Source organism: Quercus lobata, chromosome 8, assembly GCF_001633185.2.
Source record: "Quercus lobata isolate SW786 chromosome 8, ValleyOak3.0 Primary Assembly, whole genome shotgun sequence".
In the NCBI taxonomy this organism is placed as follows: domain Eukaryota; kingdom Viridiplantae; phylum Streptophyta; class Magnoliopsida; order Fagales; family Fagaceae; genus Quercus; species Quercus lobata.
The window spans coordinates 2,268,041-2,289,439 of NC_044911.1; the positions used below are offsets into that span (position 1 = coordinate 2,268,041).

Consider the following 21,399-nt stretch of genomic DNA (forward strand, 5'->3'; position numbering starts at 1 on the left):
CACATCCCGGTGACATAGGCAAATAAAACCAACAAAATAAAACAAATGTTCGGTCACCGCATCCCGGTGACGTGAGCAAGTAAAACTAATAAAATAAAAATGAGCAAGCAAGATAAAAGCAAAATTAGCGGGGAGGTTGGTTCGGCGGTATCACTTCCTGCTGGCCGGCCAAAGAAAAAGGCGGGGCCTCACCGAGAAGCTCCTGCACAGTCGGGATACTGGTGACTTCCATTTCCTCAGGCTCGGCGTGAGCATCGATTTGCTCAACCAGCTCCCTCATACTGGCTGTCTCTTCCTCGTCAATCGCCACCGGGGTACCCTGAGCAGCAGGGGCGGGGCTCGGGAATGGGATTTGGCCGGGGTCTCTCAGATGCGAATCCTCAGGAACACCCATTGCCTGAAGGGCGGCAAACCACCCGGCCTCAAAGCCCATATTCCTAGCCCGAGCAACCACCGGCTCTACAGAGTTTTCGGCATCAGCAAAGCCGACATCATACCATTTCTGCTCCGCGGCTGCCAAGCCTGCCCTAAGGTCAGCTATCTCCTCGGCATTGGAGGTGTTAAGGCTGATGGCTTGGGCTAGCTTAAGCTCCGTCTCATTCTGCTGGGTTAGGAGCTCCGCACACCTTTTCTCGGCCAGGGACCGGTTCTTCTCGGCAACTGCAGCCTTTTTCTCAGCAGACTCGGCGGCCTTCAGTTTTTCCTTAGCCGTTTTCACCGCCGCCTCGCGCGCCTCCTTCTCGCGCTCGCTCTCCTCAGCAAGCTCCCGTGCCCGAGCAGCCACAATGTGGGCCATTTGAGCAGCCTAGCAAGGACAAAAGTTAGAAAAAAGGCAAAAGGAAACCTGTATGAAGAACTAGATAGACAAAAAAATTACCGCAATGGCGTGCCACTCTAACCGGCGCCCTACGGACTCCTCGGATCCATCCTCGAAAGCATGCACATCCTCGGGAAGTTGGAGAGCTTCGGCCAAAGATTGGGCAATACGGCCGCCCTCGCCATTATCCCACATCCGAATGCAGGCGGTTGACGGCAATGGTTTGCCGTCCAGAAGGATCTTCGGCTCCCACGCAGGAGCCACTTGGGAGGAGGACGCGCCCCCCGTGCCGGCTTCAGTCGGCGGCTCACGGATAACAATACCACCTGTTGGACGGGGAGGAGTCTGGGCAGCGACCTCGCCCGGGCAAGTGGAAGGTTGATCGGTGACCTTTTGCTTCTTCCGGGCACGTCCGGCCTGCGGAGGGGGTGAAGGCTGCGGCACTTGACCCCGGCCCTTGGGAGGAGGGGGCTGATTGGATTGTCTGGCACCGGGCACAAACCGTTCTACCGACAGCACTTTTCTAGATACCATCTTTCCCTTAGGCCGGGCAGCTCTAGCTAAAAGGGCGGCCGCTTCTATCACTTGTTGTTGGTTCACGGCGGCCGGATTCTCAGGGATTGGCTGCTCTTGCGCTTGGCCTTGTTGCACGGCTTCGTGGGCTAACTCCCTGATGCGCCGGGATGCTTTTTCCGCGGATTCGTCTCTCAAAGGGGCTAGCTCGTCTGCGCGAGTAACCCGCCGGCCAAATTCCCTCGCTTCCCCGGTTGTAAGACTCGGCGGTAAAAAGTTCACGTACCGAACGTCTATATACGACAGCAGGGGGCTGTCAACTATCAGGGCCTGCTTGAACGGCTGCCAAGTAGAATAAACCGGCTCCACACCGAGGATCAAATGCGAAGCCCGGAGTTGCCCGTCCCAATGCACGTATATCTCAGAGCGGAGGACGAAGTTTAAGTCTTTGGCGTGGACGACTCTGAGGTCCTGCACAAACACTTTGCCGTCTGCAAAAGATCAAATGACGCATTAGTCTCTAATCATAAAAATTCTTTTTACCGAGAGGAAGAAAATGAGAGGCGAAAGAAAGCAGTTATATGAAGGGGATGGAACGAACCCACTTCACGCGGCGTAAGGGGGCAAGGAAACTCCCCGGCAAACCAATTGCCGCTCACCCTAACGAACTCATTGGCGGAGTTCCTGTTCGAATCAGGTAGGCATGATATCAGCCGTACCCGTGCATCCCTTGTCTTTAGGTAATAACCGGTGGCTTTGCTCCCACAGAGCCTATACATTTGGTTAATGTCATGGTGGTCTAACTGTAAGTTAAAGGTGTGGTTCAACTTACTGACGCAACTAACTACCCGGTAAAAGTTGGGGGGAAGTTGGTCCGGGCACAGCCCGTAGTAAGTGAGTGTGTTTATTAAGAGGGGATCCACGGGAAACCTGACCCCACCTTCTAGAATGGACATCAAAGGAAAGAAGGCTATACCATGCCCTCGGTGGAGTTCAATATCGCTCTCATGGCAGTAGGCCACATCCACGTCATTGGGAATGTTAAATTTACTCCTAAAGGTGGCCAAAGCAGCCGGGGACTCTAGGAGGTAAGAGTAACCCATCTATAACGCCTAAAAATGCGAAAGTAAACTCAAAGAAATGAAAGTTGAAAGGAAAAGGAAGGGGAAGAAAAACTTACTTTGGGTTCTAAGGAGGAAAAGAACACTGGGTAAGCAAGCGCACAGAAATGTGGTCGGCAGAGAAAAAGAGCTCTAAAGATTGGCAGAGGAAAAATGGGATGCTGTTCAGAGGGAGGTTATTTATAGAGGAAAGAAAAATGAATGGAGGAAGAAGAAGCGTCTGAATCAAGCATTAAATGGGCGCGGTCTACGAGCAGTCCAACGAACGCCAAGCATAACCAATCCGCACGTCGCTTCGGTTCTCGAACCGTCAGGCAATAATGACGACTGCACCTGGCGCCGCGAAACGGCGCGTCTTTTGAGATGAATATTAAATGAGAAATGACGGCCAGAAGTCCCAGGCTAAAAGACTCCCGAGGTCAAAAGGTCCCATGCTGCTCCTTGATTCTTCTCGATGACCGAGTATGAATCAAGGGGGGGCTATTGTACGGCACCGAGACCTTAGGCCCATACAGACCCCGGGCCCTGCCCCAATTGTACAGTGCGGTGATCCCAGACCCATACAGGCCCTGGGCCTTGTCCCGTACTGGCTTTGGCCACAGGCCCAGCCGAAAGGTCCAGTCGTCCTACGCCATTCCCGGGGATTCATAAATAACAAACAGGTGTAGGGTATTAAGTTCCAAGGTGGGCTCGGTCAAACGTTCCCGGTCATGTACATGAGTTATTCCCGGGAAAATGTGGTATGCACGGGAGACGGTGCTGCCGAGCATTATCGGTCCAGATGGAATCAAGTTCCAAGATCATAAATGCAGCACCGCCCTCTCACCTAAACATCCACTTAAATCAAATGATATTGGACCTTCAATGGCACAAACGGTGGCTGTAATCATGATCTTCCCACTAACCTTGGCTATAAATAGAAGAAAGATGGGAGAAGAATGGGATTTTTGGAGAAAAGAGTGAAAGAGTGGACATCAAACTGGGCGTTGCTTTGAGTCTCTGCCGAGAACGACCCATAGTAGGAAATCTTCAAGCCCACTACAAATAGATTGTGAGCCCATAATAATCCAAGGCCCATAGGCCTCGTACTTGGTCCTTACAGATGCATATATGAATGATTGCAGGTCACTAATGCAGAGAATCCTTAACTGCCAAATCCTCCATACCTACATGCGACAGGGAAGCAAACTAGAGTACAGATGCCTTAGCCAATATGAAATGTACTCACCACCTTAGAGACCAACTAGTGCGATTGGACAAAACAGCTCCCATGATAAGGCAATAAAAAGGATTTTGGAGAAGGTAAATAACTGATTTTTTAAATAAATAAATTAATTAAAAAAAAAAAAAAAACCCTTGGTTTGAGGGGAGCTTTTTATAAAATAAAAAAATAGGTCTAACATCTCATTGTACCCTAAATTGGTTGAAATGACACGGGGATGAGATATTATCCCTTGTAGACATACAACTCATTTAAATAATATTTAATATGAGTGACAGTAGGTGAGTGTAATAAATACAAATGTAAGAAGAAATGAAATAGCTAGTGATCATCATATCACTACAAAACGCGGGGGCCTTGGGCCGCGTTTTTTAAGCCGCGGCCATAAAAAACGCGGCCCAAGGTGAGCCTAAAGCCCCGTTTTAAAAAACGCGGCCCAAGACAGAACCTTAAGGTCGCGTTTTGTACGCGGGGCCATAGACAGGTTCTGAGGTTGCGTTTTTTTGAGATAAAAACGCGGCCTAAGGACTTCCGCATTTTATTTTTTCTCAAACTCTTTTTTTTTTTTTTTTTTTTTTTTTGTTTTCTTTTACTGTGGCCGCATTTTTAAAATGCGGCCCAAGGTGAGCCTAAGGCCCCGTTTTAAAAAACGCGGCCCAAGACAGAACCTTAAGGTCGTATTTTGTACGCGGGGCCATAGAGAGGTTCTGTGGCCGCATTTTTAAAATGCGGCTCTAGAATTCCTGAAGCCGCATTTTAAAGACGTGGCTTTAAATTTGGTCTGAAGCCGCGTCTTTAAAACGCAGCTTTAAATTTCTTCTGAAGCCGCGTTTTAAATCCGCGGCTTTAGTTTGGGATGGGGCCGCATTTTTCGAACGCAGCCCCAGGTTTTGCCTATAGTCGTGGGTCAAAACTGCGGCTTTAGGATTTGCATAAATAATAAACTAAAAATACTTTTCCACCCATCTGATATCAGCCTCCATCTCTCAGCCCGATCTTAACCCTCTCCCTCCATCTCCAATCGATCACAACCCTCACCTTCCATCTCCAATCGATCTCAACCCTCACCCTCCATCTCTCTGATCTCAAGCTAGCCCTCACCCTCCACTTCCAAACCTTTCATCTCGGACCTCTTAATCGTTCAAATCTTCAGTTCATTCGCAGAGAAGGAGAGAGAGAGAGAGAGAGAGAGCGAAACGCAAAGAGCCGAAGAGAAAGAGAGGGAAGCTAAGAGAGGTAATTATGTTTTTATTTTTTGTTTTCAAATTTTGAATTTAGGGCTTTAAGTTCTGTGTTTGATTTGAATAGAAATTTAGGGGAAAGTTCTTTAGGTTCTGATTATTTTCCGTTTCTTATTTGTTTCGAGGTTATTATATTTGAATTCTAGGGTTTTGAAATTGTTTTATTTTGAAAGGTAGGCTTTTGTTGATTCTTTGATCTGTTGTTGTTTATTTTCGAGCTAAGTTTTTACTTTATTGTCTTCTATATGTCTTGATTTATTTGAGAATTTCTTCTATATGCGTTTTGTAGTAAGGGGGGATTTGAATCTTAGATAAAGCCAGTATTAGAAAATAATTTTAAAATAAATAAATATATAAATGGTGTAGGTTGCTGCATTTTATTTTTTGTCTAAGTTAGTAGTCAATACTTCATGAGTCATGAATTCATGTCGAGAACTATTAATTTTAGTTGTTGCTTGGATAGTCCCAAAATGCTAGTTAAAGATTTCAAACTTAAGACCTCATAGATATCATGGAAATTTAAAAACCAGTTAACCAAAATGTTTTTAAATACTAAATGAAATGTAGTTCAAATTTTACTTCCTCCCCTTACATCAATAAATTGAGATCACATAGTAAAACTCATGCAATGTATATGTCTTTATGTCATAATTTTAGCCCTTTTCAGAATATCTTTTCTATAAGTCTTCTAGATGCCCTTTTCAGAATTTCTTATCAAAAGTATGTTATCTCAATATTAAAAAATGACATTTTAGGTACATAATTATATATTTGCATTTTCATTAATAATTGCGTCATTTAAAAAATTTGGTCTATAATATTATTTTTTTCAGCTTCTGCAATCAAAACTATTTTCTCTAAAAAAAATTCCGAAACATTCCTCAAATGTATCTTTCTTTATCCTCTTTTAAATAGGATAGTCAGTTGCAAGAGAGCAGAACCTGTTAGTAATCATCGGACTCTGAATTTTTTAAATATTTTAATTGGTTGGTTAGCTTTCAATTTCATATCAAGTATCAATTCGCTTGTATTTCCAAGAATTGTTGCGTGGCATCATGGTTGTTATCCGCCAGCCTTTGATTCATATCTGGATTCCTATCCAGTTTTGTGAAATTGGGGCCCAACAATACTCAGCATCTGCATGACACATCCGATTGGTACTGAATTATTGTGCCACTGGAAACTTTTGGTTTTCGTCTTATATATGAATAGGCTATTAATGCTTCACTGCTCTTTGTGATACAACATTTTTTTTTCATAATTGTTAGCATGATTTGTTGAGATTTATTTAGCATGACTTTCACTTGTATCCACTACCGACACTACTTTTATTATGCACAAAACGGGCCAGTACAGTAGTGTAAAATTTTGTGTTCCTAGACTTATTGTTATGCTTTCTCTCTACAGGGTTTCACAAGTTCAATGTTAGTTATATTGTAGAGTACATGAAGCTTAGAGCATGGATGGAGATATTTGTTATTTCTTTCTGTTCCTGTTTGGTATTTTTAGTTTCTTTATTAGCTAGGTTTTGTTTGATTACTTATTTATTTTTGATAGGTTGATAGTGGGAGAGTTATTTACTTGTTTATTATTAATTCATGTGCTGTTCTAAGATAAGTAGCCCCCAAACCCACCAATAACTTGACTAAGAGTAGAATGTGGTTTATAGATCAACTATTGACGGCTTTCTGTACAGCCCAATCGAGTCTACTATGTCACTCAAAGCCCAACACATATAACCACTCCTATAGGAACTGCTAGACATTTTTATTTTTATTTATGTTTTTATAGTGCAACAACAATGCTCATCGACAACTTAGGGCTTCAAGAGTGGCACCTGAAAGGTTTATGTGTGGTAATTGAGTAGGGCTTTAGAAGGCAAATTAAGCAAGGTGATTGTAGTTTTGATCAAAGATGGTGAATATGTGCTAGTTATTTGGTTTGGGAGGTTTGCATGTGGTGATTTTGGGGTAGCCGAATGTTTCGTAAGTTCAATTTGGATTTGTAGTGTTTATGGTTTTGGTCAAGAGTGATTAGAGTATATTTTGTGATATGGGTACACTTTGTCTGGTTTTCACCATTGATGGAGCTCCACTTTAGTGATTTCTTTATATTTAAAATCTTAGGTGTTAGTGTGGCTTTTTATTTAAATGATTTTCATAGTTTAAGTATTACAAACAATATATAGTTTTTAATGGCTAATGATTGTTTATGGACGGAAAGATGAATTTGGCACCAAATATGAACTTTAGGAACAAAAAATATCACAAAATAAAACTTTAGGAACAAAAATAACAATTGACTCAAGTTTAAACTGTACTTTACAACTAAAACCAATTTATAATAGAAACAGTAAGATAATAAACTAACTTCGCTCACTCTAGAAAGTGTTTATCATTCAATATCTTATACATTAAGAATATAATATGATGATGATGATATTGAGGATGAATGGATAATAACTAATCAAGCTTAATACACATATTATTAAGTTACCTAACAAAAGATAAGTATTTAAACCCATAATTAATCACACTTAAGAAATAAGGGTAAAATGACATATTTCTTATCAAAAAAAAAAAAGGGTAAAATGACATATTCATGCCTTTCTATGTGTTTTTGGTTCTGTTTCATTTTACTTACCTGACTTTTCAAAGGGTCAGAGGTCTAGAAAGAATAAAAAAATGACATTCGAGAAAATGGCATTTCTAAATTCTTAAGAGTTCTTATCCCCTTTTTCTGTAATTGGTAGATCTAGCTAGAGAGGATTTGATTAAATTATTAAGGCATCACCCATCAAAGTTTTAACTATTTCAAAAGAATTGCTCTTTCAGAATTAGATTTAGACTAGGCTTAATTCGATTGGTATAAGCTCCCCCCACGTGGCATATTACGGATATGTTGGACCACAAAGAGTCCAATCAATCTACCTATACAACTTTTGTAAAAGATACAAAACCCCTACCAATCTATTCACATTTTCTCCTTATTAGATTTGTATCAATATTATCATATTGATACAAATAAATCATATTCATTTAAATATTTTGTACTAAACTCAATATTTTATTTTTTTACATAAAATAAGATTGGATTGCACAAGCAATACATGTGCATGTTTCCATTGGCTACTATATATAATTAATAAAGCACTCTTTGCTCAAATTAAATTACTGCTTGGTAGCCATTGATCTGTCAAGAGCTTTATAGCCCAAATGACATTTCTTTGTATTTTTAATGGAAACATCAAAAGTTCAAATCAATCCTCCCCTATTGTAACTATCAAATTATAAATAAATAAATAGAGATCAATCCCATATTGTTAGATTAATTAAAACATCATCTCATTTTTCTCTTTTCTCACCCAACTATAAAATAAAGGATTTATTATAGTGAATGTTGTGACAACACACATTCACCTTAGTATCAAGATTTTATGGTTAGAGTGGATTTGCTACACTTTCTTTTTGAAGTGGGGCTTCAATTTCCAAACTCTATCCTAATATGAATTAAAGCTTTTTAGCAATGTTGTTACTGAACTGATATAACATCTGCAAAAAGTATTCTACTATAATTTGCTACACTTAAGCTGAACTTATTCTATTGCTAGTTCTGCCGTTTACTAATTTTGAACTAAAATGTATTGCTAGTGTATTACGTGTGAAATAGTTTTACCTATAACAGAGGTCCTCAGTTTATCGAATATGTTAGATTGTTTAATGCATGCATATATATATATATATATATATTTTAACCGTTCTTCTATTATTATAAAATATATATTACATAAGACCTTCTTTTTTTTCTTTTTTTTTTAAGTCTAAGATTAAGTTCATCCGGTACATACTAAGAAAAAGAAATTCTTTATATTTGCTTATTTAATTTAAGTGGGTAGCTAGGAATAAACCTTAAATTCAAAATATAGCTAAAATAGCTAGGGATAAACCTTAAATTCAAAATATTGCGACGAAACTAATCTTTTTAGAAATACCGCGATATGACTAGTACTTTCTTAGATTCATGACAGTTAGGACTAGGATTATTGGGACAATTAGAATTAGAACAGTAAAATTGTTATTAGTGATTTCTTACCTCTTATGCGGTCAACATTTCTTTGTCTGCTCTCTATTATGTCATCCTTTGGTCTCATTGTCAACAAACTTGACGATGTTTACAATATTCTTTTTGAACCAACATCACTCAAACAAACTATCCAATATCTTATGTCCAAAATTTTATATTTACATGTTTCCAATAGTATATTTATTATTTAGAAAACAACTTAAAACTTTTTTTTTTTTTTTTCCAATCTCAAGAATAAATTCTTTAGAAAAATATATATAAAAATCAAATCAAACGCGTAATATATTTCAGGCATTGGCCAAAATAATAACCAAACAAGAACTATAATCTAACCCATCTCAAGGTAACACTCGAATCAACATAATGCATTGAACTTAAAAATAAATAAATAAATAAATAAAAGAAAAAGAAAAGAAAATTCTGATCTCATAAACGGAATTTGCAAGAATCAGAAAAAAATGTAGATCTCATGATGGAGCAGTAACTAGGAATATATAATTACGTACCATCTTGACAATATATTGTTTCGAAAAGCCAAAAAGCTAGGATTGATTTGGTACTAACCATCTGCTATTGCTGCAATCTTCATGGCCATTTGCACCCTCTGTTAGAAAATATATTCCATCATCCATAAGAAAAATGTTATAAAGAAGTGAGTGGCGACGCTACGTTGAGGGCAGGGTGTTCCTGGGAACACCCTGCCCTGAAAAAAAACAAATTATATATAATAGTTAAATTTTTTTTATTTGTTTACCTTAAAAAAAAAAATAGAAACACCCTCAAGAAAAATCAGGAACACCCTCAAAATTTTTATGTCAAACAAATTTTGAACTAAAATCTAAAAAAAAAAAAAAAAAAATGTAAGAGAGAGAGTGTGAAAGAGTGAGACGGGTAAAAAACTGAAGGTGACCTTTGATAATTTTTTGAGCTTGAGGTGGATTACACATGAAACTTCGACCTTCACAATGTTCACATATTTGCAGCACAAAGAGAATGGGTGGCAGAGAGACTGTGGTGCCTTGTAAGATAGAAGTATAAAACACAGAGATAGAGAATTTGAAAACTAGAGGCTCTATCCGGGTAAAAATGGTGGGATTAGGTGGGGGCAGGTGAAATATTAAATGCGCACTCAAGCAAATATTGACACATTTTTTTTTTTTTCTGGCAAATAGTGTCCTTTAGGCAAAAATCTAACATCAGCTAACAGTTAAAAATAGGAGTACCACTTGTTTTTTTTAAAAAAAAAACACATTTTTAAAAAAGACACCCAATTAATGGTATATAAACCACATTGTTCATTTCTTTTTTTTTTTTCTTTTTCTTTTTTCCTTTTGAGATTTTTTGGTGTACAGAATGTAAATTTTTTTTGGTTTTAAGAACTTTTTTTTTTTTTTTTTTAGCACAAACTTCATGCTGGTCAGATCTTGAATTTTAGCTAGTATTTATCGAAACGTCCCGAAATAGACCGAAATGACTCAAAATTTTTTCAAAGTAAAATAGGAACACCCTAGATAAAATTTCTAGAGTCGCCATAGTCAAGAACTTACAAATATTACGTTGAAAAGGTGACATAATTGTTAATGAAGCACATCTCTTCTTTCTAAACAAACCTAACCTCCCCAAGCATCAATGAAGTGGACCAAATGAACTGAAGCAGATAGAAGTGGACCGAAATGGACTGAAATGGACCGAAATGGACTAAAGTAGACTGAAATAATCATAATAGACCAAATTAGACCGAGTGGACTGAATAGACTGAATGGATTGAAGTGGACCGAAATGAGAAGCATAGACCAAATTAGACAAAATAGACCGAAGTAGACTAAATGGACTGAATGAACTAAAGTGGATCGAAATGGACTGAATGGACCTAATTAGTAGACCAAACTGGATTGACATGAATCGAACTGGACCAACATAGACTAAAGTTTACCAAAATGGATTGAATAAACTGAAATGCTAGGCTAATGTGGTTTTACAGGAACGTAGCAATATTAAATGCTACAATTTAGCTTTTAGATAATAATATAGGAAACGTAAAATAATTATTTTAACTCTAGATGTGTAAAATTACCACTTTTCCCTTTGGACATTTAAAATTAGAAAATTAGGACTCTTCCATTATTTTGAAATGGTGTTTGTATAATCTTCAAGCTTTTCATTGTTTTCAAATGTAGATTGGGCCGAAAGTGTTGATAATCTACAATACTCTGGTGGGTTTGTTATTTTTCTTGGCTACAATCTCATATTGTGGTCCTCCAAGAACCATTGGTGTCTTATTTCCCATTGTGCCTACACTTTGATGTGAAAATATTAGTGTCACTCACTAATCTTATTGCGAAGCATTAGGTATTCATTTTGTAAGTGGCAACGTTACTTGTAAGGATCTTCAAGTGTGTTTATTTCTATCAAACAACTTGTCAACATCATGATCAAAAGGTCTTTCCTCTTATCGTTTTGGGACAAAATTGGCTTCTGCCCTTTTCGGGCAAAATAAATAGCATTCTACCTCCTTTCCCAAACTAATTAGGGAAATGCTCATTTTTTGAAACTCAACTTTCTCAAAATTGAGTTAAAGTCTTATAGTGACGTTTTAAAGGATCTATAGTGACGTTTTTAAGGACCTATAATGGCGTTTTTTAACTCAAGTTCCATGAAATCGAGTTATAGGTAAAAAAATTGCATGTAACTCGACTTCATGGAGATCCAGTTACAAAACGTCATTATAAGTCATTAAAACGTCACTATAGGCTCCTTAAAACCCCACTATACGACTCCAGATTTTTTTTTTTTAAACTCGATTTTGAGAAAATCGAGTTTCAAAAGAGGAAAATTTTCCTAATTAGTTTGGAAAAGGGGGTAGGATGCTATTTATTTTGCCCGAAAAGGGTAAAGGCCAATTTTGTCCTATCGTTTTGTGTTTTTCCGTGACAAGTTGAAACTCTCATTGCATCACATGAACCTTCAACTTGATGGGATGACGGGACGTAGTAGATAATGTGCATTGAATTTGTATTTTTGAATCGTTGATTGTTAAAGATAGTTCACTACAACAAAGTTGATTTTTTTCGAGGGTCAAAATGCTTGAAAAAAGTATTAAAAGCCCTCAAAAGATATTATTTTGAGGGTTTTACTTATCCTTAATGACCTTTGAAACAAATTCCCTCAAAATGGAAATTTTTACGGCCTTCGTGACCCTTGAAACCGAAATTTCAACATCCTACATGACCCTTGAAACAAATGTTTCATCTTTATCAAGGTTTGACAACCTTTGAAAAATTTAAAAGGGATAAAAGAACCATAACCTTTTTTTGAGGGTCTCCCAACCCTCAAAATAAGGTTTTTCTCTTTTAAAAAAAAAAAAAAAAATGAAAACCCACAACCATGCACATAGACTTTGAAGAACCACATATTAAAAAATCTATATTATACCAAAGCACAAATATCAAAACAAAATTCAATTAGCTTTCCAAGTTACTACATTCTTCATTCTTGAAGTTTATGTAGACATTTTCATATTAACATAAAGGAATTTAGTATTTTAACTATAAAAAAAAAAAAAAAAAAGGAAGAAGAAGAAGAGAAATGAATCAGTACAAGAACCATGCATGATCAAAATTCTAACCTTAATATTATTCTATTTCAATGCAAAACAACTTGACGTACTAATGTTTAAAGGGTCTCAAATAAAGGATTTTGCCTTCTCGTGGTACTTCTCAAAGAATGATGCATAGCCACCAATTTCCCTTGCATTAAGAACTGCAAGGAAATAAACAAACCAATTAATCATGCACTTGTTAAATGGTTGAGGTGTTTGATTGAAAAATTGTCATACAATGAAGTCCATATGAAGAAATGAATCTTGATCTCCTATGAAGAAATTACAAGTCACTTTCTTAAGGAAAAAACACATACGGAGATGAAAGAAAATCCAAACTACCAGACATATTATGCAACAATAAACAAACTATAAAACCCAGGATAATTAAACTGCTAGAGCATTGTAGGAAGTTCCTTGAGAAATACCTCCAGCAACTGAAACATGGACTTCATATCAACAAGACTCTATATGGTCTCACGATAAACACTGCCAAGATAATTCAGTGGAAAAGATAATTGGAAGAGAAGTCCATTCACCATGACCTGCACCATGACATTAATCCATCCACCATGGTCACCACCAGCTACTTGAATTCGAGCTCTTTCATCATCTCTACCTGGACTATGATCTTCTGTTAGTTCAGTAGCTGAAAGACTGGCTGTCAAGTCACCTGTCATTTTCATGTAAACATACAAATATTCAATTATTAGGTTAAAATAAGGTGAAGTTTTATACTCCTTTACTTGATGTACAACTAATGCTTAGGAAAGTCCTATTTCAGGTAAAAGCATTAAGAGAAAGGAATTCTTTATCATCTTAGCACATATCTAGAGACACAACTAATTTCAACTCAAATCAGCTAAACCTTTATTCCCATTAATTAGGATCAATTATCTTCTGGATGCAACTGGTTAAAGAGTCAATAATCAATATCACTAATTAACAAAAAAAAGGGAGATATCTGAGAACCAGTACCCTGACCAGACTGGATTTTCTTTGTGCATAAAAGGGCCTTTGAGTCACCAACATTGGCAATTAAAATCTTCTCGTCAAGAGTTTAAGCCATCTCATAGTTTACCCAATATTGTAAGGCAAAGAGTGTCAATGATCACCTCAAATGCTACTGCTTGTTTGACTTGTCTTAGGTTACTAGCACTTCCTCAAAAGGGTACAGGTATAGAAGATGCTGTTAACAATATAAACGCATTTTGATATATGCAGGACACAAATAACACAGGATGCGTATAATCTTATCCTATTATGGCCATGCCAAAGCAATATAGTATATATATATTCACTCAAAGTAAATTACATCTTATATGGATAGAAAATAAAACCATAATGAGATAAAATACACAAAATAGAATAAAGATGTAGTTTAACAAGGTATAGATATCTCATTGATTAAGGTTTATTTGAGCTGGGATTAAGTGATTAACCTTGGACATGACACAAACAACTTGAAAAGGTTGAATGATGCAGGGTACTACTTTTATGGGGAAAATGCCATTGACAAAGATCAATTTAAAATTGAAATACTCGTGAAGACAGAGCAAAAAAAAAAAAAAAAAAAATACAGCTGTGAATGCATGTATGCAAGCAAGCTCATGAATTTACTACCAACATCACTAGATGCATACACTATGCAAAAAAAGAAATGAAGATAATTGATTTCATTGTTTTCTAATGGATGCTATGCAATTTGTAACTTTTCTAATAGTAGCTGGAGTGGATTATACATGGTACAAAGGTATCCCACTTGCTTACAAATAGCTATACAATTGTTATTATACATAGAAGTTACCTCTGATCGTGATTGTTTATTGCTGCAAAAGCAGATTGGACTACTTATTAAATTGATATCATTGTATGCTCAGGTGGCTTCTAACTGTAAAGAATGGCTCTGCTTGTCTTTGTATGCCTAGTTTGAATACTGAAGCGCATATGCTTGGTCGTTGTACTAATCATGTAATTTCCTTTTTAACTTTGCTCTTGTTACGTATTTTTGCTTTGATTTTTGTCTTTATACCGTGTGTAACTAACTTCATAGCATATATGCAGTATGATCTCACTATTTCACAACATAGAACAGAACAATCGTGGCCCTGTATACTCATTGCCCATTTCACAATTAAAATATTTGGATTCTCCATCAGTGTCTTTCACAATTTAAATATAAAAAATTGGATGACAGGTATTGCAGAGGATTTTATGATGTTTTCCTTTTGTGTGCACCACAAATGGTTTGCCTCAAAGGCTGCATTGCCAAACAATCTTTAACATGCCTGCAATTGCCTTAGCTGAAACTCATTCCTATCTGCTGATAGGTAACTCAAAAAGCCTTGAAGTACTTTTTTGCTAAACCACAAGAAGTTACAGAACTTCTTTCTATTTTTGTTAATTATGGTTGTAATTAACAAAAAAAACCACAATCGCGATCGCGATCGCAATTGCAATCGCAATCACAGCGGTATAAGTACTTATAGGTAGTGCTTTAAAAAACGTAGGAAATTTATGAAATGTTAAATTGTATAAACAAATACAGCAAAATCTCCTAGATTTAAACAAAGTTTGGGATCTAATTAAATAATTATTTCAATTTCGTATTTAATTAAAAAAAATGGAGTAGAAGTTATAGGTAATCATCCAAAAGCGCGGGAAATTCCTGAAAAATCAAATCGTTAAACAAACACAACAAAATCTTCCAAAAATCAAAGAAAATGAAGCTTGAAGGAGCAAATTAAATAATTACTTCAGAATAGAGCACAAATTCAACCTTACAAATCAACAATCAATAGGTACAGAGAATTTTCCAATTTCAAAATCAACAATCAACAATGAACATTTCATAAGAAAGAGTAGAACCTGTAATCAAACTATTGGAATCAGCGGTGTTGGAGTTGAGATGAGAGGAGACCACCGATTTTTGATTTTTTTGAGAAATGTGCGAAAGGAAAATCAAAGAAATGCGGTGAAAATCGACAAGAAAGTGGGAGAAAAAAAAGAAACGCAAAAATTCAAAGAAGAAATTAGGGTTTGTGATGAGGCAATACCAATTCTTATCAATGCGATTGAAAGACGAAGAAAACACACCGTGATCGAGAGAGACGAAGTCACAAAGAGAACACCGAGCTTAGATTGAGAGAGACAAAGAGACACAGACGAAGAAATCACGAACTTGAGCTTGAATGCTATGTAATTTCCATGATTGCCGACCTTAGTTTTTTAGCTTCAGGCTAGAGATAATGTGCAGAATAGCTGTGCAAAGGGGTTGTATATAGTTTGTTAGACAACGTTTGAAATAATAAAGGAAAGTAGCATCTCGAGTTTTAGAAACTCGAGATCCATATTAGAACTTGAATCTGAAAGACTTGCTTTGCAAGTAAATGCGACGTAGATCTCGAGTCTTTAAGACTCAAGTTTCATGCAAAAAAAATTTCACCTATAGTGGCATTTTTAAGCCTTACAGTGACGTTTTTAAGCCCTATAGCGGCGTTTTTTTGCAATTTATGTAAATTGAGTCTTTAAAACTCGATTTTTACGTCAATTTTTTCTCACTTTAAACCCATCTTCTTACAAATCGAGACTTAAAAACTCGAGTTTTATCTTGGAACTCAAGTTTTAGATACTCGAGATGCTAGTTTTCAACATTGTTTTGAAACGTGACAACTAACTAAATTTTTTAATATTTATTGTTATTTAGAAGAAAAATTCCTTCAGGCTATCATATAGCATATTCTTTTGTTTTTTTAAATATTTTTTTGAATTTTTTTTCAAGAGTTGAAAAATTTTTAGGGTATTTTTATTAGGGGTTGTGAATTTTAGAGGATTTACATTTTAGTGACAAAATTAACCAATTTTTATATATTTATTTCAAGGGTTGTGTTAATTATATTTCAAGGATTGTGTTTATTATTTTGAAGGTCCTTAATAAATCTAGTAATAGTCAGTGGCGGCGCCACATAGAGGTTATCCTGGGACCACCCTGACTTGAAAAAAAAAAATTATATGTAATAATTAAATATTTTTTATTTATCTACCCTTAAAAAAAAAAAATAGGAACACCCTAAAAAAAATTAGGAACACCCTCAAAATTTTTTTATGCCAATAAAATTAAAGGGAGATGCTATGACCACAACATTTTTACAATATATTCATAACAAATCACAGGTGGTTAGTTGTTATTAGTTCAAATTTAAACCTAGCACTAAGATTACTTTTTTATGACAACAATAATAACCAGTAACAACCTACCACTTAGGATCTGTTATAAAAATGTTGTGAAAATGTTATGGACATATCATTTCTCAAAATTAAATTTTGGTGGATTATTTGTTACATTTCGGCCGGTACCAGTTTTTAGAAGAAAAAAAAGAAAAATCCCTAAACGGATAAACTCGTCAGCACAGCATGTCATTACCTGCGTCGAATGCCTAAAAAACAAATCCAACCATCGCAAAGGTCGCCCCTACTTCTTCTTCTTCCTTTTCTTCTTCTTCTTATTGTACTATTTTTGGTTGTTGTTTTTTATTATTTAATTACATATTTATGTTCTAATATTATAAAACAGTAATTGTTATGTAATAACTAAATGATCTGAGTGTCAAAAAAGAAAAACTAAACGATTTGTTTTATTTGAGGTTTACTTATTTGGATCAATAATTTTATGTTGTATAAGAAAATATAAATATAAATATATATTATTTTTAGAAACCCCGAAATACCCTAAAATGGTACGTCGAAATAGATCAGTACCGAAATATTCTGTTCCACTAAACAAATTGAAACAATGTCCAAAACAGTATTCATAACATTGCTTTCAAGCAAAAAGAAAAAGCTAAAAAAAAAATTGAACTAAAATCTAAAAAAGAAAAAATTGTAATAGAGAATCTAAAGAAAAAAAAAATTGTAACAGAGCAAGCCCACCCAAGAACACCCTGAAAAATATTCCTGGAGTCGCCACTGGTAATAGTCATATTTTAGTGTTTATTTGGACAAATTTTAGTAACCCATGAAAAAAAAAGAGTCGAATCAGGTCATGTTGTTTGTAGTATTAGTGGGTTTATAATATAACTTCGTATTATTTTATGTATTGGTATAGAAGGCCCAATTATGTAATAAGCCATATACACGTAATCCTATGGCATCTAAACTCAGTAGAAGTATGTATACTCTACTAAGTTTAATAGTGTTCATTGTACAAATACACTGATAATATCAAAGAAGAGGTTGTCAAAGACTCTCTCCATGGAGGTCGACGGTCTGACGAACTATGTACGTATTCTTTCTCTTTTATACTTCTGCTCACTACAATTTTCTATTTCTCTTTTAATTTCAACAGATTTGCTGTATATATTATCATGGACTTCCTCTTATACCTAAGACTGTATGTGAGTGTGGCATTGCTGATCAGTTGCACCCAAATTAAAGGAACTCATTGTGAATGATCACAATTTTATTTGAAAGCTGATGGACCTGTTTAGAATCTGTAAAAACTTTGAGAATATTAATTATCTTCACTCTAGAGGACCATCTTAATTTTTTACTTGAGCCCGTTATTTTTTCTTTATTAAAGGATGAAAGTGCCTTTATTCAGGAATTGTTTGCTAGGTTGAGATCTTTCACATCAGAGAGTTTGAAACTTTATTCTTGGACTAGCTTTTTGGGCTTTGAAAGACCTGGAATGTTATGGTTTTGAGTCTAGACCTAAGCTTGAAGCTGAGTGTGATGAGTGGTTAATAATTCTCCATGTCATGCATGATTTTTTTTTTTAATACACAATATGCAGACACGATCTTGACCAGGAAGATCTGAAAGTGAACCTCTTCAACGAATATGTGAATACTTGATAATTGGAGATACTTTCTCAAATGGCCAATCAGCACCTTAATCTGAAAGCACTGGAGTTTAAAAAGTTTATACACTTTTAGAGGATGATTGAGGAATTCAGATGAACGGTTAAGATTGTAGGATTTGGTAGGTGAGATTCAAGAGTATAGCTAAGGATGACTAGTAGTTTTTGTGAAACTTTATAGTAAAGTTCAATTTTGTATGTAAAAATTGTGAGTTGAAATGTCACGTTGGTCTTTGATTGTTCAAGTCTATTTTTTTGGCTTGGCCGTGTACGTAGGGCTTAGGACAAAAGGGAAAAAATTATTAAGCCCGTTGGATTGGGATCTATCTGTCTCTCTGAAACGATTGTGGGACATTCTCATTTGAGAGAATGGACAAAACAATTTTTCGTGAATGTGAGAGCAAAGACCAACGTGATAATCGTTCGTCAAAGTTGGACTAAAGTCATATTCTTTTCATATTTTTATTTTTGTGAGTGACTCTAATTAAAGTATTAATATTTAACTCTCTTTTTTTAACATTTTAATGCCATGTTTAGATGGAATGAGATGGGAGGAGAGGAGAGAAAAATGATAGTTTATTATAGCTTTATGTTAGTTCAAAGGATAGTTTGAGGGTTTATTTTTGGAAAACATTTCATGGGTTTTAAATTAATACTTGAATAAGTCTGAAGTATAGTTTATTATATAGCTTTATGTTAGTTCAATTTAGAGATTTAATTCCTATAAAAAAAACTTAGAGATTTAATGAAGTACAGATTGCAATAATTTGAAATGAGATGATGTATAATTTATTTAGTTTAATTTAAAATTAAACTCAAACTTTACTAGGGCTTATAGTATAATTATCCCTATTTTTCCCTAATCAATACTTTGTTGACTTTTTTTTTTTTTTTGAGGGTTCTCAATTAGTTTTTAATTAAGGGTCCATTTGGATTGAACTTATTGTTTTTCTGAAACTGAAAACTGAAAACTGAAAACACTGTAGCAAAATAATTTTTAAATGTGTAAATAGTACTGTGGGACCCATTTTTAATATTTTTTAATACGTAAACAGTGTATGCACAGTACATGAACAGTGCATACACTGTTCATAAAAGCAAAATTTGTCTCCCAATGTCAACAAATGCGGGCCAAAAAAAAAAAAAAAAAGGAAAACGTAGAACTTTGAAAACGCAGACGCCGGATTCATTTCAATCCAAACGCTCACTAAGTCTCAAGTGTAGATTATTATATAGCTTTATGTTAGTTCATCTTAATAGAGATTCAACAAAAGCACAAATTGCAATCATTTGAAATAATACTATATATACCTCCACACATCTTTGGTGCGGTGGTCACTTTACAAGTATAAATGCTTGTAAGGTGTGGGGAGCAATAACCTAAATTCAAGTCTCCAGGAAGGAGTTTCACATACATATACACTAAGATTAGGTTAAAGTAAAAATTTTATCTTATATAAAAAATAAAAAAAAAATTAAAAAAAAAAAGGAAAAAAAAAGAAACAAGACTATGTATGATAAGATACAACTTTTAGTTTGATTTAAAATTAAGCTCAAACTTTAGTAGGGTTGATCATATAATTATCCCTGTTCTTCCCTTATCGATGTGTGCAATACATGCATATTATAACTCTATGATTATGATATGAAAGAAGATTTTTCATATTAGTGGTTTAACCAATACTTAGATTACTAGCAAAGTCCATATTGCAACAATCAGGGAATTACATTCATGAAACAAAAAGATGGGGAAATTGTCTATTCCTTTTGCACTGAAGCATCAAATTCCTCAACATACATGATTGTTCAAACAGAAAACAAAAAACAAAGAGAGCAAAATTCTCAGCTCATAGATCACATGATGGAGCAGAAACTTGGATCAGGATCGTAGACTACTTCACAGAACATGGGAACTGGTGGATATTGATGGAACACTAGCGCATGTTCTTCAGGATTATTTGGTTTCTTATCCTCCTTTGGCTTTTCTTTCTCTTCCGCCGGCTTTTCTTTCTCCTTCACTTCTTCAACGCTCAAAATGGCGGCACCATAGGAAAGCTTCTTCCTCAACGAGCCGGTCAAATTAGCGGAGTCCACATCTTGGCCAATCACCACCAAATGATCTTTATCAGACCCTTCTACTGCTACTGAGATCACACCTGTAGAATCAATGCACGTTAAATACAAGTTCCTTAGCAATGGTTTCTCAAAAGCCAAAATAAAAATTGAGTGTTTGATGCTAACCATTAGTGTTGCTAGCAATCTTCATGGCCTTGATTCTGCATTTTTCACAGGTCATTTGCACCCGGATAATAATTTTTTGCTACATGCACCATAAAATAAAAGACAGAGTAAGTAATTAATTTCTAAAATATACCAAAGCTTTTCTTGTTTTACAGAGCTAAAAGTTAAATAAAGCTTCAGAAAATTTGCTTTTGGTGCAACGTCCGTGAAATTTACGGGGGGTTTACCTTCATGTTTTGGAGGAGGAAAAAGCAACGTAGCGCACTCAATGAGAGAACTCTGATGGGCTTAAGCTATGTTAACGGAGAGAGAAATTGTAGAACTATATATTTATATAGCTTAGTGGAAAATACACATGCAATACGTAAGCTGCAATAATACATGAAGTGCTCCAAGAAAAAAACTTCTTTTAAGTATGTGGGTGCTCCGGTTCTTTTCAATATGGCCACTATTTTTGCATTGAGAAATGATATATTTACAACATTTTTACAACAAATCCTAAGTGACAGGTTGTTACTGATTGTTATTGTTGGGGCAAAAAAGTAATCTTAGTGTTAGTTTCAAATTTGAACCAATAACAACTAACCACCTATGATTTATTGTAAAAATATTGTAAAAATGTTGTAAACATAGTATCCCTCTTTTGCATTACAACTAAATCGTACCACTTTATCAAGTGAATACAGGATTCAAATTAAATCAGATT

The 21,399-nt window shown here is 35.6% G+C and overlaps 2 protein-coding genes and 1 long non-coding RNA gene across 5 annotated transcripts in view; all 3 read right to left on the minus strand.

The window, feature by feature from the left end:
• Positions 1-10,024, minus strand: part of LOC115958197 (heavy metal-associated isoprenylated plant protein 47-like) — a 48,969-nt gene extending 38,945 nt beyond the window's left edge. For 2 of the 3 annotated variants that reach the window (XM_031076591.1, XM_031076590.1), the window contains exons 1-2: positions 9,908-10,024; positions 9,504-9,601 (exon numbers count right to left, since the gene is read on the minus strand). The gene's annotated coding sequence lies outside the window, so the exon portion shown is untranslated. The remainder of the gene's footprint in view (positions 1-9,503; positions 9,602-9,907) is intronic. The other variant, XM_031076592.1, reaches the window with a different exon arrangement.
• Positions 10,025-12,608: 2,584 nt separating this feature from the next.
• Positions 12,609-15,820, minus strand: LOC115958198. The gene is made up of 5 exons (XR_004084477.1): positions 15,652-15,820; positions 15,464-15,474; positions 13,574-13,784; positions 13,024-13,214; positions 12,609-12,756 (listed from the first exon to the last, which is right to left on the minus strand). It is a non-coding gene; the product is annotated as an uncharacterized LOC115958198 (long non-coding RNA).
• A 4,342-nt stretch (positions 15,821-20,162) lies between these two features.
• LOC115954568 (heavy metal-associated isoprenylated plant protein 47-like) lies at positions 20,163-21,007 on the minus strand. Its single transcript, XM_031072459.1, has 3 exons — positions 20,921-21,007; positions 20,694-20,772; positions 20,163-20,608 (listed from the first exon to the last, which is right to left on the minus strand). Exons 1-3 carry the CDS (start codon positions 20,924-20,926, stop codon positions 20,307-20,309), a joined length of 387 nt encoding a protein of 128 aa, XP_030928319.1. The 5' UTR covers positions 20,927-21,007; the 3' UTR covers positions 20,163-20,306.
• Between the last annotated feature and the right edge of the window lie 392 nt (positions 21,008-21,399).

Coding starts and splice junctions, on each gene's coding strand:
- LOC115954568 (XM_031072459.1), bottom strand. Junction 20,609..20,693: donor GATTGCTAGCAACACTAATG/GTTAGCATCAAA, acceptor TTGATTCTACAG/GTGTGATCTCAGTAGCAGTA.